This window comes from Anoplolepis gracilipes, chromosome 5 (genome assembly GCF_047496725.1).
Source record: "Anoplolepis gracilipes chromosome 5, ASM4749672v1, whole genome shotgun sequence".
Taxonomy (NCBI): domain Eukaryota; kingdom Metazoa; phylum Arthropoda; class Insecta; order Hymenoptera; family Formicidae; genus Anoplolepis; species Anoplolepis gracilipes.
This window is the reverse complement of record NC_132974.1, coordinates 13,782,093-13,798,332: the sequence shown is the minus strand read 5'-3', so window position 1 is coordinate 13,798,332 and position 16,240 is coordinate 13,782,093. Positions and strand designations below refer to the sequence as shown.

General features: G+C 31.4%; 5 protein-coding genes across 5 annotated transcripts; 4 read left to right on the top strand and 1 right to left on the bottom strand.

The window, feature by feature from the left end:
* Position 1: 1 nt before the first annotated feature.
* Positions 2-1,835, bottom strand: Fer2lch (Ferritin 2 light chain homologue). The gene is made up of 4 exons (XM_072891931.1): positions 1,673-1,835; positions 1,005-1,106; positions 511-788; positions 2-423 (listed from the first exon to the last, which is right to left on the bottom strand). The coding sequence occupies exons 2-4, from the start codon at positions 1,099-1,101 to the stop codon at positions 133-135; spliced, it is 666 nt and encodes a 221-aa protein (XP_072748032.1). The 5' UTR covers positions 1,102-1,106; positions 1,673-1,835; the 3' UTR covers positions 2-132.
* A 211-nt stretch (positions 1,836-2,046) lies between these two features.
* Positions 2,047-6,750, top strand: Fer1hch (Ferritin 1 heavy chain homologue). The gene is made up of 5 exons (XM_072891932.1): positions 2,047-2,350; positions 5,554-5,672; positions 5,781-5,942; positions 6,054-6,209; positions 6,290-6,750. Exons 1-5 carry the CDS (start codon positions 2,281-2,283, stop codon positions 6,443-6,445), a joined length of 663 nt encoding a protein of 220 aa, XP_072748033.1. The 5' UTR covers positions 2,047-2,280; the 3' UTR covers positions 6,446-6,750.
* Positions 6,751-7,546: 796 nt separating this feature from the next.
* Lic (dual specificity mitogen-activated protein kinase kinase lic) lies at positions 7,547-10,660 on the top strand. Its single transcript, XM_072891930.1, has 7 exons — positions 7,547-7,890; positions 8,084-8,254; positions 8,494-8,659; positions 8,766-9,002; positions 9,206-9,385; positions 9,467-9,684; positions 9,767-10,660. Exons 2-7 carry the CDS (start codon positions 8,190-8,192, stop codon positions 9,909-9,911), a joined length of 1,011 nt encoding a protein of 336 aa, XP_072748031.1. The 5' UTR covers positions 7,547-7,890; positions 8,084-8,189; the 3' UTR covers positions 9,912-10,660.
* Positions 10,661-11,290: 630 nt separating this feature from the next.
* On the top strand, positions 11,291-13,718 carry Rplp0 (ribosomal protein LP0). Its single transcript, XM_072892745.1, has 5 exons — positions 11,291-11,366; positions 11,845-11,936; positions 12,386-12,796; positions 12,884-13,228; positions 13,502-13,718. Exons 2-5 carry the CDS (start codon positions 11,883-11,885, stop codon positions 13,646-13,648), a joined length of 957 nt encoding a protein of 318 aa, XP_072748846.1. The 5' UTR covers positions 11,291-11,366; positions 11,845-11,882; the 3' UTR covers positions 13,649-13,718.
* Positions 13,719-14,239: 521 nt separating this feature from the next.
* On the top strand, positions 14,240-16,060 carry LOC140666065 (solute carrier family 66 member 3). The gene is made up of 5 exons (XM_072892805.1): positions 14,240-14,548; positions 14,982-15,151; positions 15,224-15,446; positions 15,577-15,697; positions 15,783-16,060. The coding sequence occupies exons 2-5, from the start codon at positions 15,003-15,005 to the stop codon at positions 15,914-15,916; spliced, it is 627 nt and encodes a 208-aa protein (XP_072748906.1). The 5' UTR covers positions 14,240-14,548; positions 14,982-15,002; the 3' UTR covers positions 15,917-16,060.
* The last annotated feature ends 180 nt before the right edge of the window (positions 16,061-16,240 follow it).

The following is a 16,240-nucleotide window of genomic DNA, read 5'->3' as shown; positions in this document are numbered from 1 at the left end:
ATAAATTTCTATATGCGTTTATTTTTTTTCTTGTATTTTACATACAAAAGAATTTCTTTAGCAATAAAAATAAAAGTAATCACAATAATAATGTAATTGAAACATGTGTATGTATAATTTTTTTTTTTTTTTTTACAAAGTGTTTTTAAGATATTCATCAAACAAAAATACGGAAACGGATGGATCGCGGTCATCCAACAAATTCTTCAAGTCGTTTGAATGACCTGCCAGATTTCTCACACGTTCAGATAATGACTCAGTAAAGTGTTCCTCGATATAATGAGCGATATCTGCATCCTGCTTGGTGTGATGTTGCGCTTGAGCATGAAGACGTAACGCTTCACTGGCGAGTTGTTTCTCGCTATCGAGTGCTTTAGCGAGACTGTTCAATTCGGTCAGCTCCAAAATTTTGCTCTCTTTGACCTATACATAAACAAACAATATCAATAATAATACTTTCCTTTTTTCTCATAAGAATAAGACGAATGGCAACAAGTAGACGATATTTACAGATTTCTTAAAGCGTGGAAGTTGATTGAGGTCCATCCTACCACCACGTTTTGCAATGTATTTAATTAAATTTATCGCGTCTTCCCATGATTGATCTGAAAGTTTGCGGTATAGTCCCTTAAATCCTTCTCGGCTCGCTTCATAATTTCCGAAATGGGTGGACATTAGCAGAAATTCGAAGCTTGTTTCGATATTAGCATTTACAAATGATTGCAGATCAGCCTGAAGTGGTTCAATGGCACCATATTGGGCGTTACAGTTTAATATTAATCCGCCATCTAAAAGTATCAAAAAGAATGCATTCTTTTCTCATAACATCGAAGAGTTACTTTAGTTCATTTTATATATATATATATATATAAAAAGTCACATATTCTTACATTAAAAAGCTATATAAATAATAAATCTTGTTCAACAAAATGATAAAAACGCAATGTCTTTTTAATATTATTAAATCTTATGAAAAATTAATAGTAGAATAAATATCCACATACTTTTGGGATTAGTGCTGCAAGCACTCTCAACATCATTGTAACAGTATTCTGCAGAAGCAGTCAGCAGAAAGATAGACAATAATGCAAAGAACATCATCTTTGCTGAAAAATATATAAAAATAAAAAATATAAATCTATGAGTACACACACATATATCTATCCTAAATTAGCTGTAGATTAAATTATATATCCCATATCAAAAATATTAAGAACCAATAAAGAAAGAATTTTCAATTTTAAGGCTATTATAATTAAATTTTCTTGCTTCGATTTATCTCGCTTTAGAAAAAGTATTTTCCGATATGTAAATATGATAATAACACGAAAATCAAATAACACAAAAAAAATTTCTATTTACGACGTTGTTTTGAAGAAGTCGGAGCAAAACAAATAATGATAAAGCGTCACGATTATAAACTCACAAGACGCAAAACAAAGCTGAAAAAGAGTAGTGGGACCGCGATCGAAATTCGAGATCATTCAAAGATTGATCACGAGATAACGACCAACGATCTTTGTACTTCGAAAAGGAGTCTACACACTTTGTGTGCGCAATCGCTTGAATGACAAATGCGCATTTGGCAAAGTGCGTAACACTTGTGTCTCACGCGCAAAAATAAAAGAAACGCCCTCGATAAGCGTATTATAATATTCTCTTATCTACATACGTGTACGGAAGTAGTATTATCAGAGTGAGCTCTCTTGAATATATATATATATATAAAACAGTCTCTCTTTTTCGTCGCGAGCGGTCCGCAAAGTCCAATGGGAAGCAACGTGAATACTCTCGCTTCGACGTTCTTCCAACAATGAACGTTGGTCGCCGCGCAGACGGCACTTTTCACGGAGTCACGTCATAAGTCAGCTGACGGGAGAGGGGATAAACATGACGTGGCGCACGCGCGCTCGCTGCGCGCGCCGCGCGTCAGATGGGCGAGACGGGTTGCGGGAAGTGGGATGAAGAGAGATACGAAGGAACCAAGAGTCTCCTCTCGTCCTCTCCTCCCCACCCGCTGCCCGCTGGTTAAAGTGCGAATGTCGCGCGTTTGTGAGACAATTGTTGTTAGGTGATCGATGACTGCGTAGTTCGGTCGCCGTACTCTCTTATCTAGAAGCTCCGACGAAGGCAGCCTTCTATACCAGTGTGTATAAAGGTTGCTTCTGAACGAGGCGAATTATCCGCCATACGTCTATCCAGCCGGCTAGATTTTGCGGCGTATTATTTTCGCTTTTTCGAAACCTACATAACCTCTTTGCTCGATTTCGCAATCGAACCATGAAGCTGTTTTGCGTCTTCCTCGTCGCCCTAGCCTGCATCAGCGGTACATTCGGAGAAGGGCTTAAGTGTAAGTTACCATTTTATTTCCTTCTTGGATTTCCGCCCGTTTGAACGAAATATTGCGACTACGGTCGAGAAATGTTATCAGTTGACTCTGTCCTTGTTCAACTTTCAACAAGTAACAAGGATGGGACGACTCGGCGTAAACAAGCTTCCCGCAACCTATAAGTTTATAAATATTAATATAATTTCTACAAGTATAACTGTTACGTATTGCCTGTTTGTACAGACGAGAGATTTCTTCTCACATCAATTTATGCACATATCAATATATTTATGTATTTGAAAAATGTATGTGTTTTGATTTATTATGCATAAATTCATATGAAAAGGCTTTAAAATGATAATTTACAAACACGCGGTATCACGCACATTATACGTAGAAATATGGCGACATACGTCATGTCCAAGAACGTTGACATTCGATGCTACCCCGTATCTCCTTTTCTACGCCTCTCCGATATCGAAAACATGATTTTTTTCAATATTTATTATAATTTTCCGTTCTCCTTGTTTCATCCTGAAATAAGGATCAGGTACAAAAAAAAAAAAAACAAATATTATAGGTTTATGATGATGAAACATTTTGTGTTTGGTTGACGAGAAATAGAATGACTAGGCATGAAATAAACACGACATGTGATTGTTCTGATTAAGCCTCTGGATGTTATTCAATTTTTTTCAATTGACCAGAGTATTGTAATGAATGTTTGTTTTTCTCGTATCAAGACACTCTCAGAGTATACATTTTGTATTTATATTAAAAGTGAAAGGAATCATGCTATTATTTATTGTAAATATTTTGCACAAATATTTTCTATAACAGAAAATTGAATTCTTCTTCAATCATTTCATCAATATTTCCATAAAGTGTGCAAATATAAAGATTTCAATTGTGTTAATTTATGAGATTATTTTTATTTTAAGACAATGCTATTGCAAATATTTTACTTTTTTATCTGTTGTAAAATGTCAATACCACAAATGTAGATTACTTTATCAAGTGCACATTAATAATTTATGAATCATGAATATTCCCATTAAGATTAAGCAGAAGTTGATAAAATGTAGTTATCAATTTTAAGAGTAGTCTTTGTCTCTTTTTGACTCATATATATCGGATAATGTTTGTCACTTTAAGAATGCCTTGCACAATTGACTCAGTAAATGATGAAATGTCTATGACGCATATACATAAACTAACTGCACATTAGATTGTGCAATGCTGATGTTGCATTTAAAATTATTAAAGCTTAATTGCAAGGACAATGATAAATGTATTTACAAATATAAATGTATGACAAATATAAATGTATTTAATTAGTTAATCTTTTTTAAGGTATTTTTACAATAATAATTTTTAATTTTTAATTTTATAAATTACAAAATCATTAGCAAGTATATTTTAATAATTTTCTATCTTTTATATTCACTTTTTAAAGTCAATAACAAGTTAACACATTTGCTCTCTTTATGGCGCATATATCTTAAGATAATTTCCAATATTTCCTTATTTTATATTTGCATTTTTATGCATGGATCACATGATTTTATCAAATTCTATTTTTTGTGACCTGATTTAATATTTATCGCTTTATAAAATACAAATGAGAATTAAGCTGAAATGGCTAGAAAAGATCAGTTCACAGGAAATCAACATCATATTGTTATCAGTACATGATAACGATGTTACTATATGGTCACTCAAGTACGCAGTTGCCTGTGAGCTTTGTTCCCTAGCTTATATCAATATACAACTAGTTCAAATATTATATAAAGTTTGATAAATATAATACAAAAAATTTTATATGAAAATTTATGTAAAGTAAAAGAGAAAAAGTGACATCTCTTATTCTCTTTATTACATTTTGCAATGTATTTGTTTAAACGAATTTACTATTTTATACACATAAAGAGAAAAATTAAAAAAAAAAAAAATTTTTGCGTGTGCTTTTTGTATAACTGATATAGTTTTCAATTTCCTTATATAATATAATAAATTTGTATATTTATATATTTATATTTGTGTATATATATATATATATATATATATATATATATATATTAATTATAGTATTAATTATATATTTGATATTTGTATGATTATAATCTATATAAAGATCTTTTCTATTATTGACTGATAAAACTGTGATGTGACATTTTTAAATTAAATTTTACATTTTACCTCACATAGACACACAAATATACGTTTTATTATACTTTACATTATATATATATATATAATGTAAAGTATAATAAAACTAATAAATATATATATATAATAAAAATATATATATATATATATATATATATAATGTAAAGTATAATAAAACGTATATTTGTGTGTCTATGTGAGGTAAAATGTAAAATTTAATTTAAAAATGTCACATCACAGTTTTATCAGTCAATAATAGAAAAGATCTTTATATAGATTATAATCATACAAATATCAAATATATAATTAATACTTATCACACATGTATATATCAGCAAATTAAATCTCTTCATCACTAATCATTCTGTTTTGTACAAAGATAATTTTTTATGAAAAATCATATGATGACATGTATATCAATATATATTAACAAAATCCTTTTTCAATTGTATGTTTTTTTATTCACAGATTCAGTAAATTTTATTATTAGAAATTATTATTTTGATTTTTTATGTAGTCTATAATATACAGCTATATATAAAAAAAAGATTTAATTATAATATATCTATAACTAATATCTCACATCACTTTTATATCATGTTAAATACATTCTACAATTTATAATTAAATTTTTATTAAAATTTTACATATATTAATGTAAGCACTATAATAAATGACAATAATTAATGACTTCAAAGTAATCTACGTTTTATAGATACATTTATATATATTTATATCTAAAAGTCTCGTAATAAAAATGTTCACCCTTATAATAACGAGTTTGTTTGTTATCTTAATTAAATAAAATTTTATCTTTAGGAAAAGATGTTATCGACATTACGAGCGATTAGTCACGGACTGATAAAATATCATATTTTCTGATAATATATTGATAAAAATAACAAATAAAGTTCTTAAATTATCTTTTGAAGATTTATGGATTATTCCACACATAATGGAAATTTCATCATAAGCAACAATTATTATAAACTCTTATTTGTCAAATAATCTGTAATAATTAAATTAATCAAAATTTTTATTTTACTTCTTTTTAGGCACACTTAAACCTGCCGACATACCAACATCATGGATAGACATAGTTGATCCATGTGTAAAAGCCATGGAGTCTCAAGTCAAAATCGAAATCGAAGCTGCCATGAAATATCTCGCAATGGTACATATTTTTATTTATATATTATTTTAATCCGATAATATAATCGCTATTATTAATTAAATTAATATCAAAACAATTTACATTACATATATAATATTTTCTTATTAGGGCGCTCACTTTGCACGCGATACTATAAATCGCCCTGGGTTTAGCAAATTCTTCTTTGAAAGCGCAAGTGAAGAGAGAGAACATGCAGTAAAGATTATCGAATATTTACTAATGCGTGGACAACTTACAAATGACGTTAGCAAACTTATCAAATTTCCCTTGGTAAGTATTTTTTTTTCCCGGACATTACATAAGCATTTACTGAATGTAAATTATGAAGAAAAATTTTCAATAATGAATTTTAAATAATATGATTTTCTTTCTTTTGTACAGAATAGCAACAGTACGAATCCGATACGCCAAGAGTGGAACACTGGAGAGGAAGCTCTCACTGATGCTTTGAAATTAGAAGCTCAAGTTACACGCAGCATTCGTGACATAATCATAACTTGCGAAACTCCTAAGACATATGCTTTCAATGATTATCATGTGAGTATTGTGATAAAATCAGAAAAAAAATTGGTTTGGTGTAGAAAATATTCATTGTTAACATCCGTGATTCATTGCAGTTGGTGGACTACCTCACTACCGATTTCTTGGAGGAGCAACATAAAGGGCAACGCGACCTTGCCGGCAAAATCTCAACTTTAGGAAAAATGATGCAATCGCACGGATACTTGGGAGAATTTTTGTTTGATAAAAAATTGTTAAACGGTCAAGTCTAAGTTTCGATGATTGAGATATGTTTAACTCGAAATACTCTTTTCTATATAAATGTTTATAAAAAGTCGTGATGGCCATATTTAGAATATTATTATTCAATATTAATACATTGTGTAATATTATTAATTTATATTATTGCACTATACACATTTATTTGTATTTTATTATGGAATGTGAATATGTAATAATTTTTCTATAGAATTTCCTTCTAAATATGTCCTATAATATTGTAAGAGTATATCGAGTAAAATTTAATATCTGTTATTCATAATATTGATAAATAAATATTATTTTGAGATGCTCATAATATCAACGATCATTTTTTTATTTTTATAAACCCCTGGTAATACTATGTTTTCTATGACCAATTTGCATTACAACAAACTGGAACTAATCGAAATCGATCTATTTTAAAAAAATATTAACGAGATCTATAACTCGTGAAAGAATTATACATCATTACTTTGTGATTTGTGGACAAAAAATGTAGTTCAAATGAAAATTTCGTTACTATTAGTTTATTTAAATATTGAAAGGCTACATTTGAACATGTTTTACTTTTATTCTTGTTTTATTCTTCTTTTTCTAATAGATGATTTTTATGTGACATTTTACGAGAGGACTGAAATTGAAGGACAGAAATATGAGAAATAAAATATGCTTTCTTCGTCACACAATACTTTGAAAAGGGCTAAAAAGGAAGAAGAATTGAAAAGTATGCAGTGATAGCTTTTCTTCTTTTTTTTTCTAATCAATACACAATCGGAGAAGAAAAAAATCTTGCTTTAAATTTGGATTAAATAGACAATTTTAAGTGAGCATCTGGACTTTGCTATAATTTTGAATAACAATTGCAGCTAAATGAAATGAAAGAAGTATACTGTAGCGTTCGATAAAATACAGCTGTAATTTTCAATATATCTCTACTCCATCATTTTTGACCAAAAAAAACTCGGCCAATCAGTAAAAAGAAATCTTTACTCCTTTTGATTGGTGAATAAAAAATTGATTAGTCAATCTGTCTCACTGACGCAAATATGAAAAATTCCCCTATAGAAAACAGCATTAGTTACATAAAAAATTCCTAAAATTATCGGATCGCGCATAGTTGCAAAGTGAAATATTTTTGATTCGCTTTTTAACATTTTTTTGACATCTGTCTCCTTCTTCGGAGATTATTTATATCTCGTTCACGATATGTTCAGATCTTCGTTAATAAAAAAAATGGTAAAATCGCGGGCGGCGTTTACGCGATTTTCATATTTAACGAAATGACCAAAATGTTGCAAAACTGCGCGGCTTTCGCGGCCAACTTCAGGGGCGGTGTAGTTTAAGTTTGTTGAAAACTTCATATATGGGCAAGTGCGGAGAGTGCGACGGCGACAGGAACACGGATATCTCTCGCGCAGCGGATTCCGCCGAAGCGGAGCATGATGTTTTTCACAGAGTACGTAGAAACCCTAACGTAGTGATATTACGTCTCTCCTCGCTCCTCGCGACGACGCGGCGACAATGTTCCGATGTCGCGCGTAAACTCATCCGCGGAATAACCTAAAATAATAACGTCGCGACGAACGTCCGTCCGTCCCCGGACGCGGGCGTCGATTGTCAAAAGTTTAGCCTTTCCTCTTCCTTTTCAGATCGCGAATGCGCTGCGTCCTTCAACGGCCATGAATTGCTTTTGACTTTCCTCTGGAGCACTGCCAAATTCGCGCGGACGCCTTTCATCGATCGTAGCTCGACACGATGGCTCTACGTCGTAAAAAGGGAAATTTGAAACTGCAGGTCTCCGACGAGGCGCCCGCACCAGTGTATGTAAAACTGCGATGATCTTTTTTTTTTTTTGTCGAACGCAGCAATAAAGTGTTACTGCATTATATTTATGTACATACTACGTACAACCTTTTTGTACTTGTTATATGATATTTATTGTTAAAAGTTAAGAAAAACAAAAGTTTACTAATATTTGAAAAGTAATGTTCTATTTTATATATGCGATACATTTCGAGAAACAAATGTAGTCTCTATTTACAATTTGTCGTTTCTTTAGGACACCACCAAGGAATTTAGACAAACGGACTACTATTACAATAGACGAAAAAACGTTTGTTGTAGAAGCTGATGATTTAGAAACTCTTTGCGTCCTTGGTCGTGGAGCATACGGAATTGTTGATAAAATGCGACACAAACAGAGTGGTACAATTATGGCTGTTAAGGTAATATTATAAATACAATAGCTGTAGTTTTTAAGTTATATCTTGATGTATAAGAGAACATAGTTATTTAAAAAAAAAAGAACGTACAATTAACATTTCTTTACAGAGAATAACTGCAACTGTTAATACACAAGAACAAAAGCGCCTACTTATGGATTTAGACATTTCCATGCGTAGCTCAGCATGTCCCTACACAGTACAATTTTATGGAGCCTTATTTCGAGAGGGAGATGTATGGATATGCATGGAAGTGATGGATATGAGCCTTGACAAATTTTATACAAAAGTATATAAACACGGTCGTGCCATTCCTGAAGATATTTTAGGAAAAGTGGCTTTTGCGGTATATATTTAATTATTTAAACATTCAATAACGTTACAAAATAAAATGACCTTTTTTTTATTTTCTTTTATGTTGATTTATTTTTTGTTTAATTTAAACTCTTTAATGTACAAAATATATATATATATATATATATATATATATATATATATATATTTAGCATAAATATGTTCTTGTATTAATATTTGTATTTATATTTGCAGGTAGTAAGTGCATTACATTACCTCTACTCACAATTACGGGTAATTCATAGAGATGTTAAGCCTAGCAATATTCTAATTAATCGGAAGGGTGAGGTAAAAATTTGCGATTTTGGTATATCCGGTTACCTAGTGGACTCGGTTGCCAAGACCATCGATGCTGGATGCAAACCGTACATGGCTGTACGTAACTGTAGGATCTTATCGTGGAAAAATTTTATCAGTGTTCTTTCAATACATTCTCCACCATTATCTTTTTTGTAGCCAGAAAGGATAGACCCGTCGGGTAACCCGTCGCAGTACGACATCAGGTCCGATGTCTGGTCATTAGGAATTTCTCTCGTTGAATTAGCCACTGGTAAATTTCCATACGAATCATGGGGCACGCCGTTCGAGCAACTGAAACAAGTGGTGAAGGATGATGCTCCAAAATTACCTGCTGGCAAATTCTCTCCTTCGTTCGAGGAATTTATCAATAAGTGGTAAATGATGGGATAGGATTATTTCTTATTTTTACATAGTACATGAATGCTTTAATGTATAATCCTTTTTATTTTATTTCAGTCTAATGAAGAATTACACTGCCCGTCCAAATTACAGTCAATTGTTAGAACTCAACTTTATTAAGGAACACGCTCAGAAGGACACAAATGTGGCGGAATTCGTCGGGGAGATTTTAGACTTACCGGAAAATGAGCAGCCGGTATAGTACATACATTATTTTGACATAGCTTGCAATATAATTTGACTTGCAATTTATATTTTTGCAAGAAAGTCACTTAATGGCATCCTCATATGTAACTTATATTATCGATCATTGATTCATTGTGTATCGAGACGTAACTGGCACTTGAATGATTATTTCTTCATTTATCATCGTTTTCATGTTAATTTTTATTAATTGTCTATTATAATTATAGCATCTAAAAGTTTGGCTTGAAAATAATTGTGTCCATTTCGATGCTAATCTTATCATTGAAAAGTGATTCATATATAATATATAATACACAGATGTTTTTTATATGATAGAGAGTAATATAAGTTAGCATTCATGGCATTGTGGTAATACAATAAAGAAGTAATAATGTTATTGATATACACATCTTTAGAGAAACATATAGATTAGAAAAGATCAATATATCTATTACAAAATTGTACATAGTAATCAAATAATCTATGATCCAAATTTAATTTAATTTATTTTTCTATTTAAAACTGTTCCACATTCATTAGTAATGAATTGTAATGAAGATTACATTAATCATAGGAATTGAATTTTGTGACATGGATGTTGTATGCATAGTATAGAATTAATATTATATAATGGGAGTGTTTCTTGTATAGAACTCTCTCTTTCTCTCTCTCTCTTTCTCTTTGAGATGTCTTTTTTTTTTATATATGATCTAGCATCATAATGTAATAAAAATTAATCTCGAATAAACAATCGTTTTTAAATAATCCTGGTATGAAAATTTTAATCTTTCTAAAATCAATTCTAAAAAATAGTACAAGAATTTGCACTTTTATAAAATAAATTTCTATAAGAAAAAAAATTTTACAGAAATTTTAATTCCATTTAAAATGTGTTTTCATTTTTCGTAATTTTATTAAAATATATAGAAAAAGCTATCTGTGAAACTAAAACTTTCTAAATATACATATTTCTTTCTCTCTCTTAAACAGTTTTATAAAGTCGGTTTTTTTTTCTCAAATTAATAATCATATTCAAAAGATAATGCACAAATATAAATTACCTAAATTAACTGTCACTAAGTAGTGTATTTTGAATTATATTGTTTAGCTCTCGCATATGAAAATAAAAATAAAAAATCCACCGTCTGCCATTAGCGCGCAAAATGTTTTTTCTATATCATAGACCTATAAAATATATATAGATAGGTAATCTTTACAACTAAAACTTGCACACGTGTCATGTCCTTAGGGCTTTTACACACAGGACGCGTTAATACGTCACGCACGACAAGAAGCAACGTGCGAGCCAATCAACTTTTCGCTTTTGGATAAGTTGTAAGTTGATTGGCTATCTTGTCGCTTTATGCCGCACCTTGACGCGTCCTTTGTGCACGAGCTCTTAATTCGGCCATGTTTAACTGATGTCCTAACTTCCGTTTCCTTTTCCATTACGGTGTTGTACTTTGCTGAGGTAAGTTCGAACAAGCTTGTATTATTTCTACAATATGGAAAACTTATATATTTTATAGTAACTATTTTAGAATTGTTAAAGGAGGATACTGAATATATATCAGTGTATATAAAAATTAAAAAGAATATATACTAAATATATATTTAAAGAATATATATCGGTTGCGAGGTTAATGAAGCCATGTGGTTTTAGATAATTAAATATTCGTTTACTATCCTTCTTATTATTTGTTGCATTTTAAAAGATTTTAAGCCATTTTTGTTTTATTCGTTTAAATATATATACTAAATGATGATCGGAACTCACTTGAAAATACGAGGGGGCACACAAGTCCCTTTCCCCAACCCCCCCGATACCTCTGTGGAACCCTCGTATTTTATGCACGATGTATCACACTCTGAACTAAATATTAATATCATTAGTTTTCATTTTTTTATATATAGATATAATTTCAATTTTTATTTTAAATGATTTTCAGTCCTTAAATTCCTGCAAGGTGTCCCTACACACTTCACGATGGGTAGGGAGGACAAAGCAACATGGAAGTCAAATTACTTCACTAAACTTGTTGTAAGTATTTTTTTTTTTTTTTTTTTTTATGCGTTATTTGATTATATCGTAATTTTGTACACTCGGTGCTAAAAATACCTTGATATACAAAGTTACATGAGTATAGACATGATAGGTTTTCAAGTGTACCAAGAAGAGGAAATGTGTTAATTAATTTGTTAATTTTATGAAATATACAAACTTAATTTATGATATTGCTTTTGTTATATATATATATATTTTTTTTTTTTATTTTTATATATTTTTGAATTAATGATGAAAATGTTACGCGTCTGAAGATCTTGGTCCACGTATTAGAGCTAGAAATAGCTGAACCCACTAATGCGTCAAGATCATAGTTGAAATATTGTGTGAAAACACAGTCTGAATTATATACAATAAACTACAATACACACATACATGTAAAATTATAATATATTATAGTGATTTTTCTTTTACAAATATTTTAGCAACTATTGGACGATTACCCCAAATGCTTTATTGTGGGCGCGGACAATGTCGGGTCAAAGCAAATGCAGCAAATCCGTATGTCACTGCGTGGAAATGCAGTGGTACTTATGGGGAAAAATACCATGATGAGAAAAGCAATTCGTGGTCATATAGAACGTAACGCGGCACTGGAGAAGTTATTACCTCACATTCGTGGTAATGTTGGATTTGTTTTCACCCGAGGGGACTTGATCGAAGTAAGGGACAAATTACTGGAAAATAAAGTGCGCGCTCCTGCCAGGGCGGGAGCCATCGCACCCTTGAGCGTCATCATTCCAGCTCAAAACACAGGACTTGGTCCTGAAAAGACTTCTTTCTTCCAAGCATTGAGTATACCGACTAAAATTTCCAAGGGTACTATTGAAATTATAGTAAGTATTTATTGAGGAATTTTTTACTAGATTTAATTTTTCAATTTATTATTTCCTGATTCTCGCTAATGTAATCTCATATTTCAGAACGATGTACACATCCTCAAACCTGGTGACAAAGTGGGAGCTTCTGAAGCTACTCTCTTGAATATGTTAAACATTTCTCCTTTTTCTTACGGATTATTAGTCGAACAGGTTTACGACTCTGGTACTATTTTTGCACCTGAGATTCTAGACATCAAGCCTGAAGATCTTCGTGAAAAATTCTTGGCCGGAGTTGCAAACTTGGCTTCAGTTTGTTTGTCAATTGGTTATCCCACGGTTGCCAGTGCACCGCATAGCATTGCAAATGGCTTCAAGAATCTGTTGGCTATCGCTGCCGTTACTGACGTCGAATTTCCGGAAGCTATTACTATCAAGGAATACATCAAGGTACGATTTCGTACACATACATTGTATTTTACATATTTTTCAATTTTTTAAATTTCTTAAACGAATTAAATGATGAAAACATTACGCGTCTGAAGATCTTGGTCCACGTATCAGAGCTAGAAATAGCCGGACCCGCTGGTGCGTCAAGATCATGGTTGAAATATCGCGTGAAAAAACGCAGTCTGAACATAATATAATATATATGTTTTTTCTCGTACAATTGATTGCATCTATTAAGAACACTGCATATATATATATATATATAATTTGTAGGATCCAAGCAAGTTTGCTGCTGCCGCCACTGCTGTAGCGGCTCCAGCAGCCGCAGCTGCCGACGCCGCTGCTGCAGAAAAGAAAGAAGAAAAGAAGGAGGAATCCGAGTCAGAAGATGATGATATGGGCTTCGGTTTATTCGATTAAAATACACGTAATCTTACGTGCACAATCATAAAAATATTTCTGACCGAATAAAAATCAATTTTAAATTTTATTCTCTATTATTGCTAATTGCCAACACATTTCAACATAAAATTTCCACATAATATCCAAATTATTTCCACAAAATGCTATTCTTTTTCCTTTTGTTATTTTTTTTTTCATGAATATATTATGTCATATATATATATATATATATATATATATATAGAGAACAAAAAATTGTACAAAACAGGAGAAACTAACGAAAAAAAATGTATTTCATTCATATTTTATATTAATAGTGAAATTAAAATTTTCGGTATATACTTTTCATTTTTAAAAAAACTTCTCTTTAAAAGAATTATCTAACAATATGAGTATAAAAAATATATTGTTATTTTATAATTAAAATTTTTGGTTCGAAAAATTGGAATTATACTACTGTCGATATTCTTGATAGATTGTTGATAATGCAGTAATCTGTAATATTAATGTACCGCACAAGTGACAGTTCCTCTAATCAATCTTCCTAAGTATTCATGGATGTAACGCGAGAGGTCGTGAGAGTTACGATGTGCAGTACAGTGTATATACAGTACACAGTTGAACGTAATAAGGTGATCTGGTGATCATAAAGTGAGGGGTGATAGCAAGCAGTCCAGTGTAACGCGAGAATGATTTTGATGACCCGCGCGAAACGCGAGTCCGCGACGCTCGTGAATTGGTGCAATGTTTCACAGATACTCGGTTGATTGTACAAATGGCAGAGTAAAATAGGACAGCAAGCTCTCGCCGTTTATTCGAGAATAGACAGGTGTCAAACGTCACGACGAGCGTACGCTGGGTACTCTCTAGGTGGAAAGAACGTGCGCGCGCGCTCGCTCTCGAATCGCCAATAAAAAGGTAAATATATGACATAAAAATGTGGTCATTGTATCAAAATTCATCGCGATATCGTTGAGAAAAGCGTCCACAATGATCCGCTATTATCGCAACAGAGTATTAATATCGGCGTAAGTAGATATATGTTTTTGTAATTCATCATGCCTCAGTACAATCTATTTTTGTAACTTTCTCTCTTTTGACGTAACAAATTCTGATTCTTGTGATATAAAGTGGCAATTTTGTACGAATTAATTCTTGTAAACATATATGTTTCGCAAAACGCGGTACTAAAAAGCCGAAATGTATGCACCTCAATTAGTGTTTAATATACGGCTTATTATTTGCAGAGATAGATTAGATAAGATAAAATTATTGCGAGCCGCCGATCACGTAAAAATAATTAACGAAAAATGCCATAATTATTATAGTTTAGTTTTGAAAATTTTTATAGCAATAAGAAAGCAACGAGAAAATGACATTGTTGCAACAATTTGCGGACTTGTTGAGCCTGATAACGATAGGCATGTGCTTCGTATTGAAGGTTCCGCAGATATTAAAACTGATTTCCGTGAAATCAGCCGATGGAATATCCACCCTAGGATTATTCTTAGAACTGACGAGGTAATTTTTCGCAAAGATTTACGAAAATTTTCATAAATAATCAAGCAACATTATTTTTTTTTTTTTTTTTAGTTACACTGTAATGACTAGTTACAATTACGCAAATGGCTACTCGTTATTATCATACCTGGAGTATCCGATAATATTATTGCAAGAATATATACTGATATTCCTCGTAATGAAATATTTGAACATGATCAATATTTGGTCCTTAATATGTGCCATTGTATACTTTGCGTTGAGCGGTTGTTTGCTGTTGGAAATTGTTCCGAAAATCATACTTTCATTTCTAACGGTTAGTATATATACAAACGCTAAAATATATGTCGCAAATGATTTTCTTTCTTACAAATATAAATATTTTTTTAGAATTATTATTCTGAAAAAAATAATATTTTCGAAAAATACATTATTTTACTTTTTAGCCTATGTGTACTCCTATCTCCGCTTCCAGTAAAGTCGTTCAATTACTGGCAATACTTCGCGCTAGAAACGCAGAGTCGGTGTCGCCCCTCACCTGGTTTATATCCGCCTTCACGAACTTGAGTAAGTTAAGTTTCCAGTTTTATGCGTGTAGCATAATCTGCGGAAATGAGAATCAGATACACACCTAACAAATATTATATTTTAGCGAGGGTGTTCACGATATGGATGGACTCGGCTGACTTACTGCTGTTAGGAAATTTTATCATCTCGGTGTTGCTCAGCTCCAGCATCATGTTTTCCGCTCTCTACTATAGAAATTATCCATTAAAACAAGATTAAATGAACGAAAAAAATGTACAATTAATCAAGCGGATTCCGTGAGAAATTGACGGTTCACACGGTGTACATTTGTTATTAAGAATCAAGAGGTATATATCCTCTCTTATTCTTGATAATAAAACATAGAAATTATTTTTGCTTCTACATATGATCTATTTCTTTTACCCATAATTTATAATATTTTAGACAAAAAGAAATTTAAAACTATATAATTAAACATTCATAATAGAGCTAGTAAGAAAAAGTTTTATTATTATATATATTAATTATATATCTGAGAATTTATAATTTTAAAGAATATGAAAAAATATTACAAGCATGAAG

Coding starts and splice junctions, on each gene's coding strand:
- Fer2lch (XM_072891931.1), bottom strand. CDS start 1,101: ATGATGTTCTTTGCATTATTGTCTATCTTTCTGCTGACTGCTTCTGCA. Junction 789..1,004: donor TTGCAGCACTAATCCCAAAA/GTATGTGGATAT, acceptor TGATACTTTTAG/ATGGCGGATTAATATTAAAC. Junction 424..510: donor TTCCACGCTTTAAGAAATCT/GTAAATATCGTC, acceptor GTTTATGTATAG/GTCAAAGAGAGCAAAATTTT.
- Fer1hch (XM_072891932.1), top strand. CDS start 2,281: ATGAAGCTGTTTTGCGTCTTCCTCGTCGCCCTAGCCTGCATCAGCGGT. Junction 2,351..5,553: donor ATTCGGAGAAGGGCTTAAGT/GTAAGTTACCAT, acceptor ACTTCTTTTTAG/GCACACTTAAACCTGCCGAC. Junction 5,673..5,780: donor CCATGAAATATCTCGCAATG/GTACATATTTTT, acceptor TTTTCTTATTAG/GGCGCTCACTTTGCACGCGA.
- Lic (XM_072891930.1), top strand. CDS start 8,190: ATGGCTCTACGTCGTAAAAAGGGAAATTTGAAACTGCAGGTCTCCGAC. Junction 9,003..9,205: donor TAGGAAAAGTGGCTTTTGCG/GTATATATTTAA, acceptor TTATATTTGCAG/GTAGTAAGTGCATTACATTA. Junction 9,386..9,466: donor GATGCAAACCGTACATGGCT/GTACGTAACTGT, acceptor TCTTTTTTGTAG/CCAGAAAGGATAGACCCGTC.
- Rplp0 (XM_072892745.1), top strand. CDS start 11,883: ATGGGTAGGGAGGACAAAGCAACATGGAAGTCAAATTACTTCACTAAA. Junction 11,937..12,385: donor ATTACTTCACTAAACTTGTT/GTAAGTATTTTT, acceptor CAAATATTTTAG/CAACTATTGGACGATTACCC. Junction 13,229..13,501: donor CTATCAAGGAATACATCAAG/GTACGATTTCGT, acceptor TATAATTTGTAG/GATCCAAGCAAGTTTGCTGC.
- LOC140666065 (XM_072892805.1), top strand. CDS start 15,003: ATGACATTGTTGCAACAATTTGCGGACTTGTTGAGCCTGATAACGATA. Junction 15,152..15,223: donor TTATTCTTAGAACTGACGAG/GTAATTTTTCGC, acceptor TTTTTTTTTTAG/TTACACTGTAATGACTAGTT. Junction 15,698..15,782: donor ATCCGCCTTCACGAACTTGA/GTAAGTTAAGTT, acceptor ATTATATTTTAG/CGAGGGTGTTCACGATATGG.